We start from the raw sequence: 23,552 nt of genomic DNA on the forward strand, positions 1-23,552 counted from the left end.
TCTTTCTTTCTCTCTCTCTCTCTCTCTCTCTCTCTCTCTCTCTCTCTCTCTCTCTCTCTCTCTCTCTCTCTCTCTCTCTCTCTCTCTCTCCCGCCCCCTGCTGGCCGTTCGTGTGTTGGGTGCGGTGTCATGGCGTCTGTTCGTGTCTTGGCATTGTAGCTCCGTGCTCGTGGTTTGTATCTTTACCCTCCCCTTACCTTTTCTCACCTTTGTTCCGTCTTTTGTGTGTCACCCTTCCACGTTATCATACCCCCCCCCCCCCCCCCCCCTCTTGAGAGTGAGAAAGTGAGAGAGCACACGTGGTGAGACCGGTAAAGGTTCCCCCTTAGGGCGGTTCCCTCTTCGGGTTTTTTTCGCCTCGTGTTACAAATCATACTCCTTTCCGTTTCTTTTTTCGTAAATATTTTTATTTTTCGTTTGTTTACTGGAGCTTTTTGGCTTCATTAACCTTTATACATTTAGCCTTTGTTTAAACGTGCAAACGATGGCGGATAGCTCTCGTTACACGTCTCTTGAAGCGCTAACCCGGAAGCATGGGTTAGTTTGCTCACCTCCGTCGGGAATCGATGTGGAGGCCATTATCCTTGCGGTCGGAGAGTTAATCGGTTTGGATAATGTAAAAGCGGCTTCTCGCATGAATAAACGCGTGGTAATCTTTGTTTCCACAGTGCCCATGGTTGCTCAAATAGTCGAGCACGGGCTCTTCTTTGCTCCCGACGTGTTTGTTCAGGTTTGTCCACTCGACACGCCGGCAGTTCGGGTTTCTCTCTCTAACGCTCCTCCGTTCCTTAAGAACAAAGACCTGGTTACTGAACTAAACAAACTTGGTTCTGTCGTCTCTTCAGTTACTTTGGTTCCTGTACGAGGGAAAAATAACCGTTTAAAACACGTCATGTCCTTTCGTCGTTTTGTTTATATGATTTTACCGCGTGGTGTAACCTCTTTAAATGCGGTATTGCCTTTCAAGGTCGAAGGTCACACTTATCGGGTCTTTGTCTCCACAGAGTCTCTAGTTTGTTTTGAGTGTGGTCAATATGGTCATTTAAAGGACTCGTGCCCGAAAAAGTCCACAGATAGAGTCACTAGCCTGAATGGTGATGAACAGCAGGGCTATACTGAGATCGTTGTCGATGATGTAAACAATATGGGTGGTGCTGATGCAGACCCCATTGTAGACAAACAGAGAACCAGGAAAAGAACCCTCCCACCTTCTAGCGACCTCAACGAGCCTGATAATAAGGTCTTGGCCTGTCCTCCAACCTTCGCTCAAGTGGTTAGTGAAGGTTATGGTGGAGCGCGACCTCCTCCTCAGCAGTTTCCTCCAGTTGAGGAAATTGCTCAACCTCCCCCGCCTTCAGAATACTCTGAGGGTAATGTGATAAATGCTGAAAATGTATGTGTTGGCCAGACAGCACCTGAGTCTCTCCAGTGTTCTGAGGGTAAACCTCCATGTGAGGTTGAGCCTCCATGTGTGTCCCCTGATGAAGCTTGTGTTGATTGTGCCACCCCTCCCTCTGTGGGGAGTGGTGAGTGTGTTGGAACTAGTGATCTGTCTGTGGAATCCTCCATTGAGGCAGCTGAGCCTTGTCAAGCTCATGGTCAGCAGGGCGATAGTGCTGAAGTCTCAGATTTTCACGTCGATGAGCCTGTTGCCTCAGCAATGGACTCTCAATGCAATGATTGTGACTCTGATGGGGGTTCTTCCGTTGCCTCACTGAGTGATGGTGAGGCCGACTTCTCATCGGAGCATGTCTCTGGAGGCTCCGTCCCTCCTGCTGAAATCGTGGATTTCCTACAAAAAACTTACCGTAAAAAGCGCGTGAAAATCTGCGATTTCTTCGTTGATACTCACGCCTTCATTAGTGGGGCTCAGGAAGTTGTACAACAATCTGCGGCCCTTCATATTTCTGATCAATCACTGAAAAGACTGAAGAGGTACCTTGTCACAGCAAGGAAAGAATTAAACCTGTAATGGCTGTGTTGCTGCCTATGTTTCTATGAACATAGCAAGCTTGAACATTAATGGTGGGCGCAGTCAGCTGCGTCGGTCCCAAACTGTGCAATTAGCCAGGAGGGAAAAGATTGATGTACTTTTATTGCAAGAAACTCGTGCCACTGCAGACTGCATGGCTGATTGGCAGCAACAGCTGATTGGCACTTGGTTTTTTAGTAATACAGATTCTGTGAGTGCGGGTATTGCTTTTTTTGTCAGTTCACGTTTGTCTGTCTCCCCCCCCATCTTTAAGGAAATCGTACCAGGCTATCTAGCCTCTGTAGAGCTTGAATACAATCAGCAACGATTTATGTTTGTTAACGTCTATGCTCCAAGTGATAGCACAGATAGAGGAACTTTTTTTAATCAGTCCTTTAATTTCCTGAGACACCTCTCTTCTGATACGTTGTTGTGCTTAGGGGGTGATTTTAACTGTACTTTAAACCCAACTTTAGATAGGAATAGTGCAGAGCCACATCCAGCTTCAAGTAGGCCTCTTTCCAGTATAACTTCGCGGCATGACCTCAACGATGTATGGCGGCAACAACACCCAAACCTGCAGCAATTTAGCTGGTGTCGGGTTTTACTAAATCATCTTTCACTTGCTCGTCTTGATAAATTTTATATTCCTAACTCTGCTGTCAACCTTGTGACATATACGGCTATTGTCCCTTCAGGCTTCTCTGATCATTCTTTGGTAAAACTGTGCTTTTCCTTTCCTCGCTTCAAACGCCGCACCCTGTATTGGTCTTTTAACACCTCACTTCTGAGCGATCCTTTCTTTAAATCATCCTTTGTGGTTTTTTGGGACAAGGTTGTGGATTTCCAACATCGTTTCCTAAATCTCTGTCAGTGGTGGGACTATGCTAAAGCGCAGATCCGTGTTTTCTGTCAGCAATACAAAACCAATTGCTCTCAAAGTAAACAATTATGTATTGATGCCTTGAAACAAGAAATTCTACGATTGCAGGAAGGTGCTGAGGTCCTCAGTGATGAAAGACGGTGTCAACTCCTCTTTGAAAAACAAACTCTGCTTAAGGAATTAATTCAAGAAAATGGTATTGGTGCCTTAGTCAGGCTGAGAGTTAATAGTTTACTGTCGTCAGACACATGTTGTAAAGATTTCTTTAAGTTTGAGAAGACGACGAAGGCGAGCCAGCAAATGCTTAGTCTTCGGGCTAGTGATGGGCATATTCTTAGTGATAATACGGAGATTGTTCACTTTGTTCGGTCTTATTTTGAGAATGTGTTTTCCTTTAAGCCTAATGATGTGCCTGCAATGCAGAATATTACGACCAATTTACCGCAGATAGATGAGCATCAACGGCATGTCTTGGATGAGAACATTACTCTCGGTGAACTTAAAACTGCGCTCGATGGCCTTGCTGATCATAAGGCTCCTGGTTTTGATGGGCTACCAGCTGAATTTTATAAAACCTTTTGGGACATGCTTGGTCCTGCTTTGCACTCAGTGTTTTTATACAGTCTGCGTGAGGGATTGTTACCCCTTAGTTGTCGGCGTGCAGTTGTTTGCCTTATCCCTAAGAAAAACGACCTGCAATTGATACAGAACTGGCGTCCAATCTCTCTTCTCTGCACAGATTACAAGATTTTTGCCAAAACGCTAGCTAACCGTGTAAAGACTGTTCTAAGCACAGTTATACATCAGGATCAATCGTACTGTGTTATGCACAGATCTATGCACGATAACATTTTTTTGGTACGAGACCTGTGGGATGTGTGTGCATTTCAACAACAACATACCGGTCTCTTTTTTATTGACCAAGAAAAGGCTTTTGACTCTGTTAATCATGAGTATTTGTTTCACATTTTAAAGCAATTTGGTTTTGGGGCATCCTTTATTTCATATGTATCCTTATTGTATAATCACATTTTTAGCTTGATCAAAATCAATGATGGTCTCTGTTCACCTTTGCGGATTGGGAGGGGAATTCGGCAAGGCTGTCCCTTATCTGGAATATTGTACTCTCTTTGCATTGAGCCCCTTTTGATTCGTTTACGATCTTCTCTTATGGGATTTTCAGTGACTCCCTCAGAAAATCCCGTTATAATTTCGGCCTATGCTGATGATGTATGTGTTGCTGTTCGCAGCAGTAATGACATTGCTCTGCTATTTGAGTGCCTACGGGTTTACTCTCAAGCATGTACAACGCAAATTAATTGGTCGAAATGCAAAGCAGTTTGGGTCGGCGGTACGCCACCTTCTGCCCTTCCAATTCTCCCTATGAATTTGACATGGGAAAAAGAAGGTGTGAAATACCTCGGTGTTTACCTTGGAACCCCAGGCTTTGTCAAAAGGAATTGGGATGGTTTGCTCCACAAAATCAGCAACAAATTAAACAGATGGAGAGGAATTTTGTCGACCTTGTCTTTCCGAGGTCGTGCACTGGTCATTAACAACCTGGTGGCCCCTCTCTTATGGCATAAAATGATTGCCTTGCAGCCACCTGCAACGTTGGTGTCGTCAATCCAAAAATGTTTACTTGACTTCTTTTGGGATGGCAAACACTGGCTAAAGCCAGAGACTATTTGCCTCCCACTGGCAGAAGGTGGTCATGGGCTTGTGGACATTCTTTGTCGGGTGATGGCCTTCCGAGTCTCCACAGCTCGTCGTTTTATATTTCTGGAGGCCTTGCCCTGGAAATCGACTGCAAACTGTATACTAAAACAAGCCGGCATGCTTGGGTACAATTGTGAACTCTTCTTCATGGAGCTGCAACATGTCGATGCTTCGCTGCTCCCTGACTTTTACCAAGATGTCTTGAACGTCTGGCGGTCCATTTCAATAACTCGCCAAATGGAGACATACAACAGTGAAAGGTTCCTCCGGGAACCCCTTTTCTACAATGCCCTCTTTCCTGCTATTCCTCGCTCACGTGCCTTTGTGCAACGTTTTGTGAGTGCTGGCGTGAAAACGACTCGGGACCTTCGTGACTGTAACAGGAACAGTTGGTTCTCCGCAGGACATCTTCAAGTAAGAACTGGCATCAGATCTTTGAGGAGCGTAGCCAAGGTCCTACAGGAAATCCTGTGTGTTTTTAGGCACCTGGGCCTGAGCTCAACCGCCAACATTGGTGACCACCGTACACCACCACAGATCTGTGCTAGCTCTAGCCTGCCAGCTGATAGCACCACAACATATATCTTGCTATCCTCATCGCCACTTTCCAGCAAGGATAAAAAGAGACTGTATCGTTTGTGTATCTCAGTTCGGTTTCCCTCGTTACAGCCTCTTTCTTTTGGGGCTCGATGGAAAGAGAAACTGCCTTCTGGGTCTCCCTCCCATCCGCAATGGTCTGCAATGTATGTTTCACCGATTGTTAAAAGGACTGGTGATATTGCTTGGAGACTCGCCCATATGGTGTTGCCCTCCAATGTTTTATTACATCGTTTTAATGAGGATAATTCAGTGGAATGCCCCTTTTGTATGATTTCTGAAGACCTTTTCCATGCTTACGTAGATTGTGCAAGACTCTTTCCCTTCTTTGGTTTTTTATCAACTTTTTTTAATCGTATGAACTTTTCTTTTTCTACACGTGTTTTTATCTTTGGAACACCACTTAGTTATAAAAAACGCTCTGAGACTGCTCTTGCTAATTTCTTAATTTCTATTGGAAAATTAGCAATCTACAAAACAAGAAAAGCAAAGCTCCTGGCAAATGCTGATATTTTATGTGATGTGGTAATTGTGTTTAAGGCTCTAGTCATGGCAAGGTTACGCATGGAATTTTCTTTTTTCCAAATGAAAGATGATTTACAAACCTTTGTGGGAAAATGGTGTGCAAAGGGTGGGTTTTGTAAACTTGATCATGGTTTGTTAAGTTTTTTATTTTAGTGTTTGGTGTTTTTATTGTTGTTGTTTGGCTGCACATGTTTTGAATTGTGGTGACTTTATTATTTGCATGACTTGTATGGGTTTCTTACCTTTATAATAAAAGAGCTTCAAAAGTCAAAGTCTCTCTCTCTATGGGGGATTTGTGTGTGTATGTGGGTGTGTGTATGTGGATGTGTGGTTTTTTTTCGCTTTAAAAATGGTTCTCTGCAACCGCCTGTCCAATCAATGCGAAACTTTAAACATAGAAAGGACTCCCCATGGAGTATATTTTAAATGTAACTCTGATGTCACAAGTCACATGGTATGGCAGCCATATTGGATTAAAGGAAATAATTTGGACATCATTTTCTCTGAAACCGCTCAACGAAAGAAAAATAGGACTATAGGAGCATATGTCATCAACATCAACCATGGGGTACATAGGGTGACAACAATGATGTTATCGGATAAGTGGTATCCCAGCCGTAATTGCTTGAATATAAGTCCTTATCTGAAAAATCTTAAACCATATATCTGATCTATGACCCGATATGAGTGAAGAATTAAATTTATTATGTCAGTGATCACATGGTAGCCATATTGAATTAAACATTAAAGGGAAAAAATTGGATATCATTTTCTCCAAAACTGATCAATGAAAATAATTGAAACTGGCCATATTCATCAACTCCCCATGGGGTATATAGGGTGACAATGATGATGGTATTCCAGCCGAGGGTACTCATCGGAGAAGTGGTATTCCAGCCATAATTGGTTGAATTTAAATACTTATCCGAAAAATCTGAAACTTCATATATCTGATATATGACATGATGTGAGGGAAGAATTCAATTTATAACGTTCCATGCCAAGAAATTATGTGACATAATAGGGTGCATGGATGATACGGGCATATGGGCCATAATAGTAGTGTATTCAGTTAACCATGGTATATTTGTTTGGAATGAATGCACGAGGCAAGACTATGCGCTGTATGAGTGCTGTCCTAGTTCAGTGGGTTTTTGTTTGATAACCGAGTGGTAAACAATGAGAGAATGTAATTAAAGCAATTAGCTCATTAATCTTAGCATTTAATGAATGAATGATCGTTTTAAGGCCTTTTTCCCCTCTGGTACTCAATTTGCCGACCTCGGAAGGATGACAGGCTGAGTCAACCCCCCTGGCGTTTATTCAGCGGATTAGAACTCACAGTGTTGGTTCGACCGGGATTCGAACTCGGGATCCTAGCATCCCAAGCCTGCTCCCTAACCGCTAAGCCAACACCAGGCTCATGAATTTTAGCATTCTATCACTAATATCAGCATGTACGGTAGTCATCCATTTCCCAGTTTGTAATGAGCTACATATGACAATGCAACTGCAACGACATGATATAAACTTGTGGATTGTGATTACTTTGTATCCAATCTAGCAGGTTGGCTTGGCTAGTTTCCTGAATATGAATCTTCATGATATTTACAACTCCTGTTTGTAATACAATCTTTTTGGTGGCATTATTAAGTTAACCCTCCTCCCACCTCCCTCACCACTCCACTACCCCAGTAAGACAATGTAGTGATATGATTAAGAATTTGAATGATTTTGGATGCTCGATAAGCCCATATAACGGCCAGCAAGAGTTGGTACTTTTTATGGGATAAGGAAAGTTCACTTTTGAAATGAGGGTTCACATGAAACAAGCAGTATGGTTTTGGAACTCTCAGAGCAGGGGTTCCCAAAACTAGGGTCATGACCTGAACTTGGAAACCCCCCCTCAAATTCTTGGTTTGGGGCTGGGGGGGTTCACATTGAAAGCGTTTTTTTCAACGATTTTTATCGTAGGTTGGTACCGGTACCATTTGGGTCACGAGGGGAATGGGATTTCAAATTTTGGGTGATGGACAAAAACATTTGGGAGCACTGCCTGAGAGTAACGAGAAATATGGAATGGTATGAGGGAAGGTGTGTTGGAATTTCCCAGCGTGAACAATACGAATGGTCAAGTGAAACTGGGCCTTTTGTTTCTCGTTTGCAATTTCACCTGAGGGCATTCTGCATTTTTCGGACTTTTGGTTCCCGCTGTGCTTTCCATTCCGCCTTTTCCATCCAAAGTTTTTTAAACAGTAATGAAATGAGGGATACTTTTGGGTCTGATGTTTTCAATCTCCTCATAAAGTGAACCGAAGCATTTAGCTTGTACCGATGTCTGACCATCAGTTGAGATTCCCAGTCACTCAACTCTGGACATGCTGCTGCTGCTTTCTCAGCAATGGTTGGAGGCGCTAACCTCAAATAGGAGGTCAGAACCGTTTCCATGGACATACATCAGACATTTGACACAGTCTGGCATTCTACTTTACCTGCCAAGCTCTCTGCCTGTACAGCATGCTACGCCACCTCCTTACCTGACTTTCTGACTTCATCCACTTGCAAGTCAATGCATTACCAAATGGCACCATCTCCTCTCATCTCCCAGTGGAGCCTGGAGTGCACTGAGACAGTGTTGGATAAAGTCTTGTTTCTCCATCTACATAAACTACTTCTCTGATGCTCTGAAAAACCTTCTCCTCCTTACCAGATGACTCCATATTGTGTCGTACAGTATCCCAACCCGCTGGTGGATAGAGAGCAGCTCCATCACTCTTGGCTGATCTGGAGATGCTTTTGGGGTGCTCTGATAAATGGAACATATGAAATGAAGAACAAGTCTTGCAAGAGAAGGCTAATGTAGATCTCTTGCTCCGTCTTCAACCGACTCCTCTCTGGCCTTGCCCCCCCCCCCCAGCTCTCTCTGGGCTCTGTCCCCCAAATATTCCTACAGGTCGCACAAGATCTGCCTGCAACCCTCTTTTGGTTAAACTGCCAAAATCAAGACTTTCTGCTCACCTTCACTCCTTCATTCCTCTTTTCTCCCACCTCTGAAACAAACTCCCTCACTCTCTTCAATCCCACTCCACCCTCCAGGTCTTTAAAACAGCTGTTCACCACCATCTCTTATCTTCCCCCATCCAAAACCTTGATCTTTTCTACCCCCACTAATTTCACCCCAAATCCTACATTTTTTTTAAATACCAACTTCTGTCCTGGAAGTCCTTGGTCTCCTTGTGTTTTATACCTCTCCCCCCCCCCCCTTCCCACGCCTCCTCCCCCCAGGCCCTCTCCCTCCCGTGCTTCTCCCTGCTCTCAGGTGTTGTGTTTGTGTGCTTTCCCTCCTCTCCCCATCTTGTCTTCCGCTCCCTCTTTTTGTATGTTTTGTTTGTCTGGTTGATTTGTTTGTGAAATAAATGTTAGCTCTTTCACAAGCCTCGATTCAGTATACAAAAAAAAAAAAAAAAAAAAAATGGTTAACATCTGAACCGTCAGCTTCTCCTTGCTTCCCATAGTGGTTAGCATATCACGAATAAATGTCCTCTTGATTCCCACAGTGGTTAGCATGCTGCAACTAATGTCCTGTTTATTTCATTCATCGATAACTGGAACATTTCTCAACATCGTCACAAATTTCACAACAGTCAAATGAACCCACCTATTATATTTCCATGCGCACCAAAAGAAGAGTTTACACCCCTGAACCTCCAAGTATCACCATCAAAATGATCTCTCCTGAGATGACCACATGGCAAAGCTCACTTTCAAAACCAGACACAGACTGTGCATCGTCTGACATTCCAAGTAATTCCTTGAAAAATCAGAACTACTCACAGCTACTATCCATAGTTCAATTGAGTACGACACTACCCTTTGGGCTGATACCCCAGCATCACATCTGTCTCTTCCAGATTATGTTGAACCTAAAGCTCTCAACATTATTGGCATCTCCTGAAATGAGACCAAAGCACGAGGTCTGTTGCTCTCACATTGGCATCGTACCTTTCTGACCATCTGAAATTTCCTGACTTTTTCCATGACTGTTTCCAGATTTTCCATGACCTCTCCCAGCCATATTTTACAGAGAAATAAGTTTTTCCAAAAATGAAAGAGCAAGTTATTTAGCAACATGCATATAATCGACATTTAACCCTCTGTTAGTGTGGCGGTGCTTTGGACATAGTTAGTAACATGCAAAAGGGGTTTGAGATACCCCGCAACACTATAGAAGGGGGAAAAAGCAAAATTAGAACATGTGTTACGTGCTCCTCCCCGACCCCCTGGTCACGGTGTAGCTCCGAGCCCCGAGAGGAATCACGGCAGAAAAATGTGTTATTCTGTATGTCAAAGATCAATGGTGAAGCCACACCAATTGTTACAAACCAACAGGTATTGTATTAAGATCACACAAGAATAACAGTACAAAAACAATAGTAATCAATTGTACAACTAATAGTATATTGTGGTGCTGTGCACACACGACTCGATTGCCAGAGAGGTAGGCCACAACGCGTTGGTACAAACAAAGAGTCTTTATTAAGAGCTCGCACTTCAGCACTGGGCGGGCTCGAGCTTAGAGCCCGCAAATATGTCCCGAGGCCACGCCTTGCCCCCGGGCGTGGCCGATCGGTCAAAAGGCGGGGCATGCCTTTTCGTTCCCTGCCTGGACGCTCGCGCCACCCACTGGTGCGCGGAATTATTGTCCCTTGTGCCCGCCACACGCGCCCCCCCAGAATTCCCGCGCACCTGAAGGGTGAATTTGCGGGGAAGCCGGATGACCCCGCCGAAACGCCCCCTGGCGATGCGTGCAGGGCTGGGGGGTAGCGGGACGGCGGGGCTGGGGGTCTGACCTCCGGGGGGCGGCCTCGACGCGGAGGCAGAGCTGCTTGCGGGGGCTGGTCCAGATCGAGGTGGGCCGGCTTGAGGCGGTCCACAGAGATACGATCCAGGGCACCGCCGATGTCAACGGTGAAATATTTGTCCACGGTCTCCAGCACACGGAAGGGCCCGTCGTACGGGGGCCGTAGTGGTGCCCGGTGGGCGTCGTGCCGGACGAAGACGTACTCCGCCGTGCGAAGCTCCGGGGCGACGTGGGAAGGCGGGCAACCGTGGTGTGCCGTCGGCACCGGGGCGAACCTCCGGGCGGTCTCCTGCAGGGTGGAGCGCTGTTGCGCCGCGGACCAAGGAGCCCTGGAGTCGGGGATAAATTCGCCCGGTACCCGCATTGGTTGCCCGAAGACCAGCTCCGCCGAGGACGTGCGCAGGTCGTCCTTGGGCACCGTCCTGAGGCCCAGCAGAACCCAGGGGAGCCTGTCGGCCCAGCTGCCGTCGCGGAGGCTGGCCCGGAGCGCGGCCTTCATCGAGCGATGAAAGCGCTCGCACAGGCCATTGGCCTGGGGGTGGTAGGCCGTGGTGCGGTGTAGTTTTACGCCGAGCCCTTGCGCCACCGCGCCCCAGAGCTCCGAGGTGAACTGGGGGCCGCGGTCGGACGAGATGTCCGAGGGGACACCGAACCGGGCAACCCAAGTGGCAATGAAGGCTTGCGCCACATCAGCCGCAGACGTCGCCGCCAACGGGACGGCCTCCGCCCACCGTGTGGTGCAGTCCACCATGGTGAGGAGGTGGGTGAACCCCCGCGAGGGGGGCTGGGGTCCCACCAAGTCGACGTGCACGTGGTCGAACCGACGCTCGGGCACCATAAACGGGGCCAACGGGGCCTGGGTGTGGCGGTGGACCTTTGCGCGCTGGCACGCGAGGCACGTCCTGGCCCAGTCGCGGACGTCCTTCCTGAGGCCATGCCAGACGAACTTCGCCGGGACGAGCTTCTGGGAGGCCTTCGTGCCCGGGTGGGACAGGCCGTGGATGGCGTCGAAAACTGGGCGCTGCCAGCCAGCGGGCACGATGGAGCGAGGCCGGCCGAGGGAGACGTCGCACAGGAGGGCTGCGCCCGCGGCGTCGAACGGCACCTCGGTGACGCGGAGGCCCGTGACGGCGGTCCGCAAGGCCTGGACGCCGGGGTCGGCGGTCTGGTCCTCCGCCATCCAGGTATAGTCGATCCCGAGGTGGACCGCGTGCGCGACGGACCGGGAAAGGCAATCCGCCACCGGGTTGTCTTTACCCGCCACGTGACGGATGTCCGTCGTATACTCGGACACGGCAGAGAGGTGACGCTGCTGCCGTGCCGACCATGGCTCGGCGACCTTGGCCATCGCGAACACAAGGGGCTTGTGGTCGACGAAAGCCGTGAACGGGCAGCCCTCGAGCAGGTGGCGGAAGTGTCGGACCGCCAGGTAGAGCCCGAGCAGCTCGCGGTCGAAGGTGCTGTAGCGGCGTTCGTGCGGGCGAAGCTGCCGGCAAAAAACGCCAGCGGCTGCCAAGCACCACGCACCCACTGCTCGTGCACCGCGCCCACAGCGTAGTCTGACGCGTCGGTGGTGAGGGCGATCGGTGCATCGGGCGCCGGGTGCGCCAGCAGGGTGGCGTTGGCCAGGGCCAGCTTTGCACCCGCAAACGCCGCGGCCATCGGCTCCGACCAGGCGATGTCACCTTTGCCCGGCTTGCCCCGGAGGGCCTCGTGCAGGGGGCGGAGGAGCTGGGCGACGTGGGGCATGAAGCGGTGGTAAAAATTTACCATGCCCAGGAACTCCTGGAGCCCCTTGATCGTGCGGGTCGCGGGAAATCCCTGACCGCCTCCACCTTGGCCGGTAAAGGGACGGCCCCGTGCCCGGTGATGCGGTGCCCCAAGAAGTCGATGGTGGCGACGCCGAAACGGCACTTTGCGGGGTTGATGATTCGGCCATGCTGGCCCAGGCGTTCGAAAAGCGTGCGGAGGTGGAGCAGGTGCTCCTCCCGGGACGCGCTCGCGACTAGGATGTCATCCAGGTAGACATAGATGAAAGGTAAGTCGCGCAAGACGCTGTCCATAAGCCGTCGGAACGCCTGGGCCGCATTCTTCAACCCGAAAGGCATTCACAGGAACTCGAAGAGGCCGAAAGGGGTGATGACGGCCGTCTTCGGGACATCGCCCGGTTGTACGGGGACCTGGTGGTAACCCCGGATGAGGTCCACCTTGGAAAACATGGTCGTGTTTGCCAACCAGGCGGAAAAGTCCTGGATATGCGGGACCGGGTAGCGGTCGGGGGTGGTGGCATCATTGAGCCGGCGGTAGTCACCGCACGGCCGCCATCCTCCGCCGGGCTTCGGCACAATGTGCAGCGGAGAGGCCCAAGCGCTGTTTGAGCGCCGCACGATACCCAGCCGTTCCAGCGTGGCGAACTCCGCCTTCGCCACGGCGAGCTTCGTGGGTTCGAGTCGGCGTGCCCGGGCATAGACCAGCGGCCCGACCGTGGGTATATGGTGCTCCACCCCGTGTTTAACAGCCACCGCTGAGAAGGTGGGCCGCGTGAGGGCCGGGAAACTGGCTAGGAGGCGGGTAAAGTCATCCGCTGCCGAAAGCGTGCAAACTAAATTCGCCGGGATGGAACCTTTCAGCAAGCCGCTTGGCAAGCCGCTCGGTGAGCCGCTCAGTGAGCTGCTCAACGAGCCGCTAAGCGAACAAGCGAGCGAGCTGAAGGTTTCGGCCTGGACGAGACGTCTGCGCTTAACGTCGACCAACAAGCCATGCGCACATAGGAAGTCTGCACCGAGCAGGGCCATTGGCATGCTGGCGGTGACGAACGACCATTGAAAGCGCTGCCCTCCGAACCGCAGTGAGAGGCAACGCTTCCCGAATGTGCGGATGGGTGTACCGTTGGCGGCAAGCAAAGCGGGGCCCCGGCCCGCGGCTTGCTTGTCGGACGTGGAGGCAGGGAGGACGCTTACCTGCGCTCCTGTGTCGCAGAGAAAACGGCGCCCGGACAAGGTGTCCGTGATGAACAGGAGGCTGCCGGATTGGCCGACGCTCATGGCCGCAAGTGAGCGCCGGTCGTTTCCCGACCTGTCAAAAGAACACGGCGGGCGGCACGTTTTAGCCTGGCGGCCGAACCTGGCATGGTAGTAGCCCCAGGTTTGCGGCGGTGGCCCCCGCGGCGGCCGTGCCGGCGGCGATGGTGGTGGCGGCGGCGGTAGTGGGCGGGGCGTAGCAGCGGCCACGAGGGAAGCAGGGGGCGCTGGAGCCTCCGCACCGGGAGCCACTACGGCAGCACCGTAAACCGACCGCGTGTCGCAGGCCGTTAAATACTTGTCGGCCTCCCCAGCCAGGGCGCGGGGTTTCGTTAGCTTGGAACCGGCCAGCGTGAGGCGCACCTGTGCAGGTAGCTGGCGTAGGAAAAGTGATCGGAATAAGAAATCCGGGCGCTGGTCTCCAAGCAGGGACAGCATGAAATCCATCCGGACAGATGGTCGTGTGTCGCCGAGGGCGGGAAGGTCCAGGAGGCGGTCGGCACGTTCGACCTCTGTGAGCCCGAACGTGGCGAGGAGGAGACGTTTGAGCGCCTCGTACTTGTGGTCGCCCGGCGGGTGCCGAAGGATGGACATGACTCGGGCGGCAGTGCCGGGCCCGAGGGCGGCGACCACGTGGAAGTACCGGGTCTCGTCCGCCGTGATGCCTCGGAGCTGAAATTGAGCTTCGGCCTGCACAAACCAAACGTCGGCTTGCGCTTCCCAAAACTCGGGGAGTTTGACGGCGACGGCGTTGGTAGCCATGGCGCGTTCGGGGGTCAGCAACGGCTGAACCAATCGGGGTCACCAGTGTGGTGCTGTGCACACACGACTCGATTGCCAGAGAGGTAGGCCACAACGCGTTGGTACAAACAAAGAGTCTTTATTAAGAGCTCGCACTTCAGCACTGGGCGGGCTCGAGCTTAGAGCCCGCATATATGTCCCGAGGCCACGCCTTGCCCCCGGGCGTGGCCGATCGGTCGAAAGGCGGGGCATGCCTTTTCATTCCCCGCCTGGACGCTCGCGCCACCCACTGGTGCGCGGAATTATTGTCCCTTGTGCCCGCCACAATATCATTCCTATGATGGTACCATCAGGTTCGTACAATATAACTCACTGTGCTCCAAGTGAGCGAAAAGAAGAAGATTCCCAATGTCTCTATTCCCCGGCTTCAAGCCAAAGTCGATCCGCTCCAGCGATCGACAGATCAATGTCCAATCGAGACCAGAATCCCGTTGGGTTAGCAGTTACAGTCCGGCTGCCAAGGCTGTGCAAAGGCGCCCTCCAGGCGACTGGGAAATCACACCCTCGGCTATGGACGTTCCACAGCTCGCAGTCGGCAAACCTCAGATTTACCTTCAGGTATATCCGCGTTGCACACACACACACCAGATACGTCTGAAAGCAGTGAAAACGGCTGACGTGAAGCAAAGAAAAACCTTGTGCGATGCACAAAGGCTGAAGCGAAGCAAAGAAACCTTGCTCGACGCACAAAGCGCACGAGTCAAAATGGCCGACGGCCGTACTCGAGACGTAACGGCAGTCCAGCAATTCTCTTCGGAATCGACCGCAAAACCTGACACGCAGGTTTATCTGTCACAGCGATAACAACTCTGTCGCAGGAATCCCTTTCCTGGGAAACCCAAAGTTCACTCGTGACTCTTGCTCGCCAACGTTCGCTCTAGACCTCGAAGCGACTATGCTTCTTGTCCGACTCCACTCGCTCCGCCTTCTTTTCCTCCTCCTCTTCTTCGTCGTCCGGTTCCGGTTTCATTTAAAACTAACTTTTTCACCTTTTGAAAACAGTTCATAAACAATAAACCTTTTGACAACAATAATAGTACATGGAATCGAAAATGTTTACAGTGGATGAAAACCACCACAACGGAAGTGACGAATCCGTAACACATGCAACACCATATTTTGTATTGTAACCATGTGCACGTACATAACTCTGAAAATATATATATATATATATATGTGTGTGTGTGTGTGTGTATATATATTTCAGTTTGTTGATTTTCCATGGCATCAGATCAGATCATGAATCACGCTTTACACAGAACGTCAGTGCTGTCAAAGCAGTGTTTTGGCTAGGTGTGCAATCCCGGATGGGTCACCACACTGGAAAAGGAAGTCAGGGCTGGAATTTGGAATTTGGCCATGGTGCTGGCAATAGATCATCTACCCTTCACGAAGGACACCGTGAGATCTTTAACATCCACCAACTAATGCCTGCAGACAAGACGCCCAGTTTAACGTCCATTCAAGGAACATCACATACATTGATGAATCACCCTGACTTTCCATGACCGAATGTAAAATTTCATGACTTTCCAGGCCTGAAAAAAATGATATGTCAAATTTCATGACTTTCCAGATTTTCCAGGACCCGTACAAACCCGGTCAAATTGTAGGTCCTCTAACTCCTCCCAGTAGTCTCTCCGTTTTTTACTGCCTCTCATCTGGTCTGGATCCCTCTGCTTTCTAAGCACTCTAAACCCTCCCCAGCTCCTCCAGGAAGCACAAGTTTTCTCAGCAACCCCATCCTCATTAGACTCTCAAGATCCAGGCTTACTCTGCATACCTGCACTCTTCCATGCCCCCTTTCTTCCTTTTGCGAAAATGCTTTCAACAGACAGTTCAATATTATTGCACGCTTCACTTCAGGGCTTCAAATAAGCCGTGCACCTCCATCTTGTGCTGTCACCCATCCATACCCACAATCCTTTCTCGCCCCATTAACTCTATCTAAACTAACACAACTGCTTGCAGGTTACTCTGCTTCCTACCCTTTCTCACTCTCTCTCTCTCTCCTCTTTTCCTGCTCAATTCCTTGCTTGTTGTATCCGACTGTGGTCCCACACTGTCGGTTCGTCGCCTCTTTACCCTATGTCTCCTCTCTCTTCCATGAGCATGGATTTTATATAGAAACTACAATGGCACTCTTCAACTGATATGCCTCTGCCCACATGAATACATCATTATACATACTTGTAGCAAGTTTGATGTAAATCCCTTACACAGCTGTTCTGAAGTATCACATTTCTACCTGACATGAACTCTGGCATTTTATGCCAAAATCTAATCAGTGCATCCTTACATCATTATACCTACTTGTACCACGTTTGACTTGGATCCCTTCAGCAATTCTTAAGTTATCGCGGGAATGAAAACCTATCACGGACGCACGGACGGACAACCCAGAAACATAATGTCTCCAGAGACTTTGTTTGGCGGAGGCATAAGAAAAAAAGATCTCCAAAAATCAACGGAATTATAAAAGGTAGATGAGAATGAAAAATGCGAATCGGTGTATTCTTCACAATACAGATAGTGAAGACCATTTTGTGTTGCCTTCTACAGACTTCCTTTCTCAGAAAACATGTGGTAGCACCCATTTCACGGCAAGATTAAACTAGCTTTTGCTGTAGCTACACCTGCAGTGGGCACAGTAAAACATGCACATTAATTCAATCAGAATGTCATTTTGTGATAAAACCTACACATGTTAAAGCAAACCAAGAACATCCCACCTGCAAAATAGGCCACAAGCACCGCAAGCAACACCGCGAGAGTGGCCGCGCACACGGCTGCACACTTCCAACCGCACGGCCTTTCCGCCTTTCCGAGCGGCAGCACACCATGCACAAAGGTGTGGGGCATGCGGGCCAGCCGTGGCGACCCGGGTTGGGAGGGCGAATATGGTGACGCCGAACCGTGCACGTGAGGGATGCGTCCAATCGGCGTTAACGTCGCGGACCGTCCACCGGTGCTAGGACGGAATGGAAGGATGAGCTGTGATGCAGGGTTGAAAGGGGGTTGACTAAAAGAGAAAGGGGCAAAGGATTTGAATGGGAAGATGAAAAAGTGTTTACAGATAAGTGTGTTCATCACAACCGTCATCAGTTAGTGTGGTCGGTCATCAAAATAATCGTCATTTTAACAGACATCAGAATAAGTGGAAGAAATATTCACCTCTTGTGTTGCCGAGGTGTGGAAGTCGAAGGAACCACTTGACTTTCAGGTGCTTCTACTTCTTCCCGAATCGAAGGACCTGGCAAGCGGGCTACTAGCTCTGTATATGGAGTTCCAGGTGTGACAGGTGGCAGTGGATAAAGATGTGGACTGTGTGAGTGCACAAGGAACATGTGATCTGGAGGACGATGGTATGGTTGAGGTTTAAGGGTAAGGTACAAAAAGAAGGCGATAAAGAGTGTGAGATACTGGTGTCAGGGTTCACAAATACCATGAGGAAAGCTTTCAACCTGAATGCTTTGAATACCACATGGATCACAAGATTCAATCCCAAAAAGAAAGCATCTGAAAATGCAAAGCCCACTCGCGTCCACTTTGTATACAGACTTCTTCTTCCATATGCGAAACGTGACGAAAACAGATAAAAAAGAATACAAAAAAAATTGACGAGTTTAGGTGACCCTGACCTTATGACCTCAAAAGCAAACGGCCTCATTCAATGGCCCAATATGTAATCCCTGCTCACATTTCAAGTCAATCTGATGAAAACTGATGATTTTATGCAATCTTGACCTATGTTGACCTTTTTTTTTTTTTTTTTTTTTTGTATACAAGATCGAGGCTCGTGAAAGAGCTAAAAGGCATTACGCCCGGTTTACGTCAAAAACCGAGTTACGTCACGGCTTATGGAACCAATTAATGACGTCGGCCGGGGTATTACTGTATACAGGGCTTTAATGAAGAAATGCCGATAACAAAAAAAATGCACGATAAAATTAAGATTCCTAAATGGGATGTCCCCACACAGACCCATATACACACAAAGGGAAAAATAAAGGTGAAAATAATTGTGTGTGTGTTTCTCAAATAGGCACTCAGCTCTGAGCATCTCCTGAACCCCGTCGGGAATCGTCCAAGCCCCGAGCGTGCAATCCGGGCGCGGCACAGGCCCTAGCGGGAAGTAGGCCTCAGCCGCCCTCGTTCACTCAGCCGCGGTCATCCTCATCGTCCGCCTCACCAGCATCCACGTCCCTCACCGCAAGAGCGCTATAAAATGTTCACGTGGTCATCAAGACGGCCCTCACGCGAGAGAACACCCGCGACTGCACAGCACCAATGTTCCAACGCAAGCGGTAGTATACCTCGATCGTTAGCTATCAAAGTCCGCAAGCAGAGTGAGAGAGCCAAGAGAGAATGTTTGACCGTTCATTATGAAATCCCGAAGCAGAGAGAGAATATGTCGGTCCTCCAACTCCTTTGTACTCAAGGCTCTGACGTCATCCGCCGCCGCCTGTGCCTGCTCCTATCAGCCAGTCCCTCTCTTCGTTGCTCGACAAATCTCACTAATCACTGCTCTCCGGGGTGTGGCCTCCCGGACCTGCCTGCTCTTGTGACCACCCATCTGTGGTGTCATCGTTGGTTGAATGTCCTGTTTCCGGTTAGCTTTTATTTAGTGTCGTTTAATGTGCTATTTCCTGGCTTTGTGTGTGTGCTGCATTGTCATAAGGAACAGAGGAAAAATAACAGAAGCCATTTACATACAGAGGATTTACCATTAATCCCTAACCAATTAATACCCCCACCTCTCATGGGGCATGGAATACCTTTTGAGCATGGAATCAAGGTATTGGAAAGGGTGTTGGAGAAGAGGATAAGGAAGAAAATGAAGATTGACGAAATGCAGTTTCGATTTATGCCAGGAAGAGGAATGACAGACGCACTTTTTTATTGTAAGGCAGTTGCAGGAGAGCAGTCATGGAGGAGAGGAAGAAGTTGTTTCGTGGGTTTGTTGATCTGGAGAAAGCATTCGATAGGGTTCCACGCGAAGTAGTGAAATGGGCATTGAGGAAGCTAGGAGTGGAGGAATGTTTGATCAGAGTAGTGATGGCAATGTACAAAAGAGCGTGCACAGCTGTAAAGACGAAGGACGGGAACAGTGGTGAGTTTGAGGTGAAGGTGGGAGTGCATCAGGGGTCGGTAATAAGTCCACTTCTATTTGTAGCTGTGATGGAGGTGCTGGCTCGGAACGTAAAGGAGGGTTTACCGTGGGAGTTGTTGTATGCAGATGATCTGGTGTTGATTGCAGAGAGTATGGATGGACTGAAGGAGAAGATAAACAAGTGGAAGGAATGTATGGAGACAAAAGGTCTGAAGGTGAATATCGGAAAAACGAAGGTGATGGCAAGTGGTATAGCATGTGGTGAGGTGGAAAGAACTGGGAAGTGGCCATGTGCTGTGTGGAGGAAGGGTGTCGGAGTGAACTCCATTCAATGTACAATGTGCGCTGAGTGGGTTCATCAAAAATGTAGTGGGTTGAGAGGGTCATTAACCAGTGTGGCAGCTACATTCAAATGTAAGGTGTGCACAGAGGGAGCTGCAGATGGAGGAAATGTTGAGTTGGATCTTGGAGACGGCATGAAGTTGGAAGGTGTGAAAACATTTTGCTACCGAGGAGACATGCTGAATGGAGAAGGTGGATCAGACTCGGCAACGGTTGCTAGAGTGAGATGTGCATGGAAGAAGTTTCGGGAAGGGAATGTCATTGAAGCTGAAGGGAAAGGTGTATGCTGCATGTGTGGGAAGTGTTATGATTTATGGGAGCGAGACATGGGTAATGAACGTAGAGAAGCAATGAAGGCTGGAAAGGGTGGAAATGCAAATGGTTCGGTGGATGTGCGGATTATCGTTGAGAGAGAGGAAGACAAATGATGAATTGCAAAAGATGATGGGAATAGAGCCTGTGATGGGTGCTGTGAAGAGAAACAGATTGAAATGGTTTGATTATGTGTTGAGAAAGGATGAAAGTGACTGGTGGAGAAGAGTGATGGAAATGAATGCAGAAGGAAGTGGAGGACAGGAAATACCGCAAGGTTATGGAATCCATCATCAGAGTTGACATGGAATCCTTCCTTTTCTCAAACAGCCTCATCTCAGATCATCAATTCGGATTCAGACCAGGTCACTTTCCCTTTCACATGCTCCTTCTGCTCTCCCAAAAATGGATTGAGTCCCTCAATGTCAGACGAGATTTGGGTTGTCTCTTGGATGCCTGTGGCATCCAAGGCCAACTGCACACATGGCTTACTGACTTCCTCTGCTGTCGTAGCCAACGTGTGGCTCTCAATGGAATCCTTTCATCTCCTCTCCCTATTAAGCCCAAGCCAGTCCTATTCCTAATCTTCATCAACAATTTATCTCGTTCTCTGGGAAAATCCCCTTTATCTATTTGCTCATGACTCCATCCACTGTCGTGACATCCCTCATCCTCCAGATAGACAGCCAGCAGCCTCTTCCCTCTTCCCTCTATTCTTCCCTCTTTGACAAAATCACCAACCTTATCAAATACTTGGAATATGCATTTCAATCTTGACAAATCTCACACTCTAACTATCTCCTTCCGAAAGGACCGTCTGGCAAACCGCCTCCCATCTAATTTATTAACAATCCTCTTGAAGACGTTCCATCACTCAAACACTTGGGTCTCAATCTCAGCCATGATCTCTCTTGGGCAAGCCACATTTCAAAGTTGGCTTCCAAAGCCAGACGTCAACTGGGCCTCGTGCAATGTCATTCCTTCGCACACCTGAACTCCTATCCACCTACAAGGCCTTTATCCACAGCTTGGTGGAACACTGCTCTCCCCTCTGGGCTGGCACCACTGCCTCACACCTTGCTCAGCTTGACGACGTGAAAACCAATGCCTTCAAGATCATTTCAATCTCCAGTGATGAAGCTGAGTCTACGGACCTATCACTTTCCAATCGCAGACATGTCAGTGGTCTCTCTGTCTCCTTCCTCCTCATTTCTGGTCATGACCTCTGCCCTCACTCACTGCTCACCTCCAGAATCCAGAATCACTGCTCACCTCCACTCATTTGTTCCTCTTTTTCCCCCACTTGTGGAACCAACATTCTCTTCAATCTTTCTTCTTCAAAACAGCTGTTCCCCACCATCTCAGATCGTCCCCAATTCAAAACGATGACCTTTTCTACCTCTACCATATCTCTTTCCAAATTTTCAGTTGTTCCTTCCTGAGGGTTTGCTTCTGTATCCATCTTGTCCACCGCACGCATCTTCCTCCATCCCTCATTCCCCCCCCCCCCCCCCCCCCCATATTTTGTCCAAGTCTCCCTTTATTTTGTCCCTCAACCCAGCTCAACCCATCCTTCGACTGTCCTTTTTGTTCTGTTGTGTCATGATTCTTTCTGTGTTCTATCTCTTCCACAAGCCTCGACTTTGTATCCCAAAAATATAAAATAAATAAATGGCTTATGGCAATGTGCTCACACTAAAAACATTATTCATAGATATTTGAATGGAGGACTAAGGCGTCCGAGACTATAATGCAGCAGAAGACGAAGAGGTGCTTATTAACCCCCCCGCCCCCCCCCTCTCCACCCCCATCCCTACTCCCACCCAACGCACCCTGCAGCAGGAGACGGGTTTTGGAATCGCTTCTGTCCGTCTGTCTGGGTGTTTGTCCAGGCCGTAACTTTTTTGCCATTTGAGCGTTTGTCATCAAATTTTCAACAAAGTTTTATTTTGAGAATATGTAGATGGAATATTAATAATCTACTCAAAGGTCAAACAACGGTCAAGGTTGAATAAAATCATTCATTTCCATCTGATTGGCCTGAAATTAAAAGAATTTGCATATTGAGTCACTGAAGCCTATTGCTTTTGTGGTCAAAAGGTCAAGGTCACCTAAAATTTGTCAATATTTTAGCTGTTTTCATCATGCTTAGCATTTGGAAGAAGAAGTCCGAATACAAAGCAGACATGGACAGGCTTTGCATTTTCAGATAGTTTCTTATGTTTGTGATATAGTTCATAATTTTAAGTTACTTATGAACAGGCCGATGACTGAGCTGCACATATGGAAACTATCACATAAACCTCCATACACCATCAATCTCTCCGCATGCCATCTCCACTAATCTTACCTGTCCTATCTGAATGCAGTGACCTCGGGTTGACCTTTATGAGAAATGGGTGTCTCCCCAAGAGCTCAGAATCAGAATCCGAGTCCGGGCCAGGAGCCGGGAATGAGGCCACCCCGTTTACATCTCCAGCGAGCCCTGGCCCCGGTTCGGGAGGGGACAGCAGACCCTCCTGACTTTCCACTGGACTGGAGGAATGAGACGTCAAAGCAGAGTGACCTGAAAAGGCAGGAAATGTTGAAGACCTAGGAGCCTGGGATTGTGAGCAAGTAAGAAGGCCGGCTTTATATAATTTAAAAGCACCAATAACCAATAAAACTTCAAGCCAGCAGTGATTTTTAAAAAAAGAAAAAAAAAAAAGGCATGAACTTCAACCCACTTCATTGTGACTGAGACTTGAGCTCAAATAGGTAAGTTTATTTTGTATCATCTCTAACTTGAAAGTCAGGAAGTGGGCTTTTTTGCTGTAGGATGAATCCGTCTCTGAAACTCAATGGATAGTTTTTATCAAAAGCTTATTTCCCAAAAGAACTGGGGACCTCCAGTGGAGGCTAGCTCATTGGATCTTACCCACAAATCACGTGCTAGACATTTCTTCTGAGACTTGATTTACAAGACTTGAAAGCAAAATTTGAAGGTTTACCTGAGAAGAATTTTTTTTTTTTTTTTTTGTATACAAGATCGAGGCTCGTGAAAGAGCTAACATTAATCACACAAAAAGACAAACCGACACACAAAACACAAAAAACAAGGGGAGCGGCAGACAAGATGGGGAGAGAGGGGGAAGGACACAAAAGAGAGGGGGAAGAGGGGGAAGGACACAAACACAACATTTGAGAGCAGGGACATCGGGAGGACTTGGGGGGAGGTGGGAGAGGATTAAAACATATGAACACTGCAAGGACTCTGGGGTGAATTACCGGGGGTAGAAAAGATCAAGGTTTTCGATGGGGGACGATAAGAGATGGTGGTGAACAGCTGTTTTAAAGACCTGGAGGGAGGAGTGGGATTGAAGGGAGTGGGGGAGTTTGTTCCAGAGGCGGGAGAAAAGGGGAATGAA

At 48.7% G+C, this 23,552-nt stretch overlaps 1 protein-coding gene across 1 annotated transcript in view; it reads right to left on the bottom strand.

Moving 5' to 3' along the window:
* The window catches only part of LOC137439239 (teneurin-3), a 319,589-nt gene that overhangs the window by 189,287 nt on the left and 106,750 nt on the right, over positions 1 to 23,552 (bottom strand). Inside the window, exons 4-6 of the mRNA XM_078768166.1 lie at positions 22,496 to 22,711; positions 17,553 to 17,730; positions 17,111 to 17,400 (exon numbers count right to left, since the gene is read on the bottom strand). Coding sequence (XP_078624292.1) covers positions 17,111 to 17,400; positions 17,553 to 17,730; positions 22,496 to 22,711 — 684 coding nt within the window. The remainder of the gene's footprint in view (positions 1 to 17,110; positions 17,401 to 17,552; positions 17,731 to 22,495; positions 22,712 to 23,552) is intronic.

Source organism: Myxine glutinosa, chromosome 14 (assembly GCF_964187855.1).
Source record: "Myxine glutinosa chromosome 14, kmMyxGlut1.1, whole genome shotgun sequence".
Lineage (NCBI taxonomy): Eukaryota > Metazoa > Chordata > Myxini > Myxiniformes > Myxinidae > Myxine > Myxine glutinosa.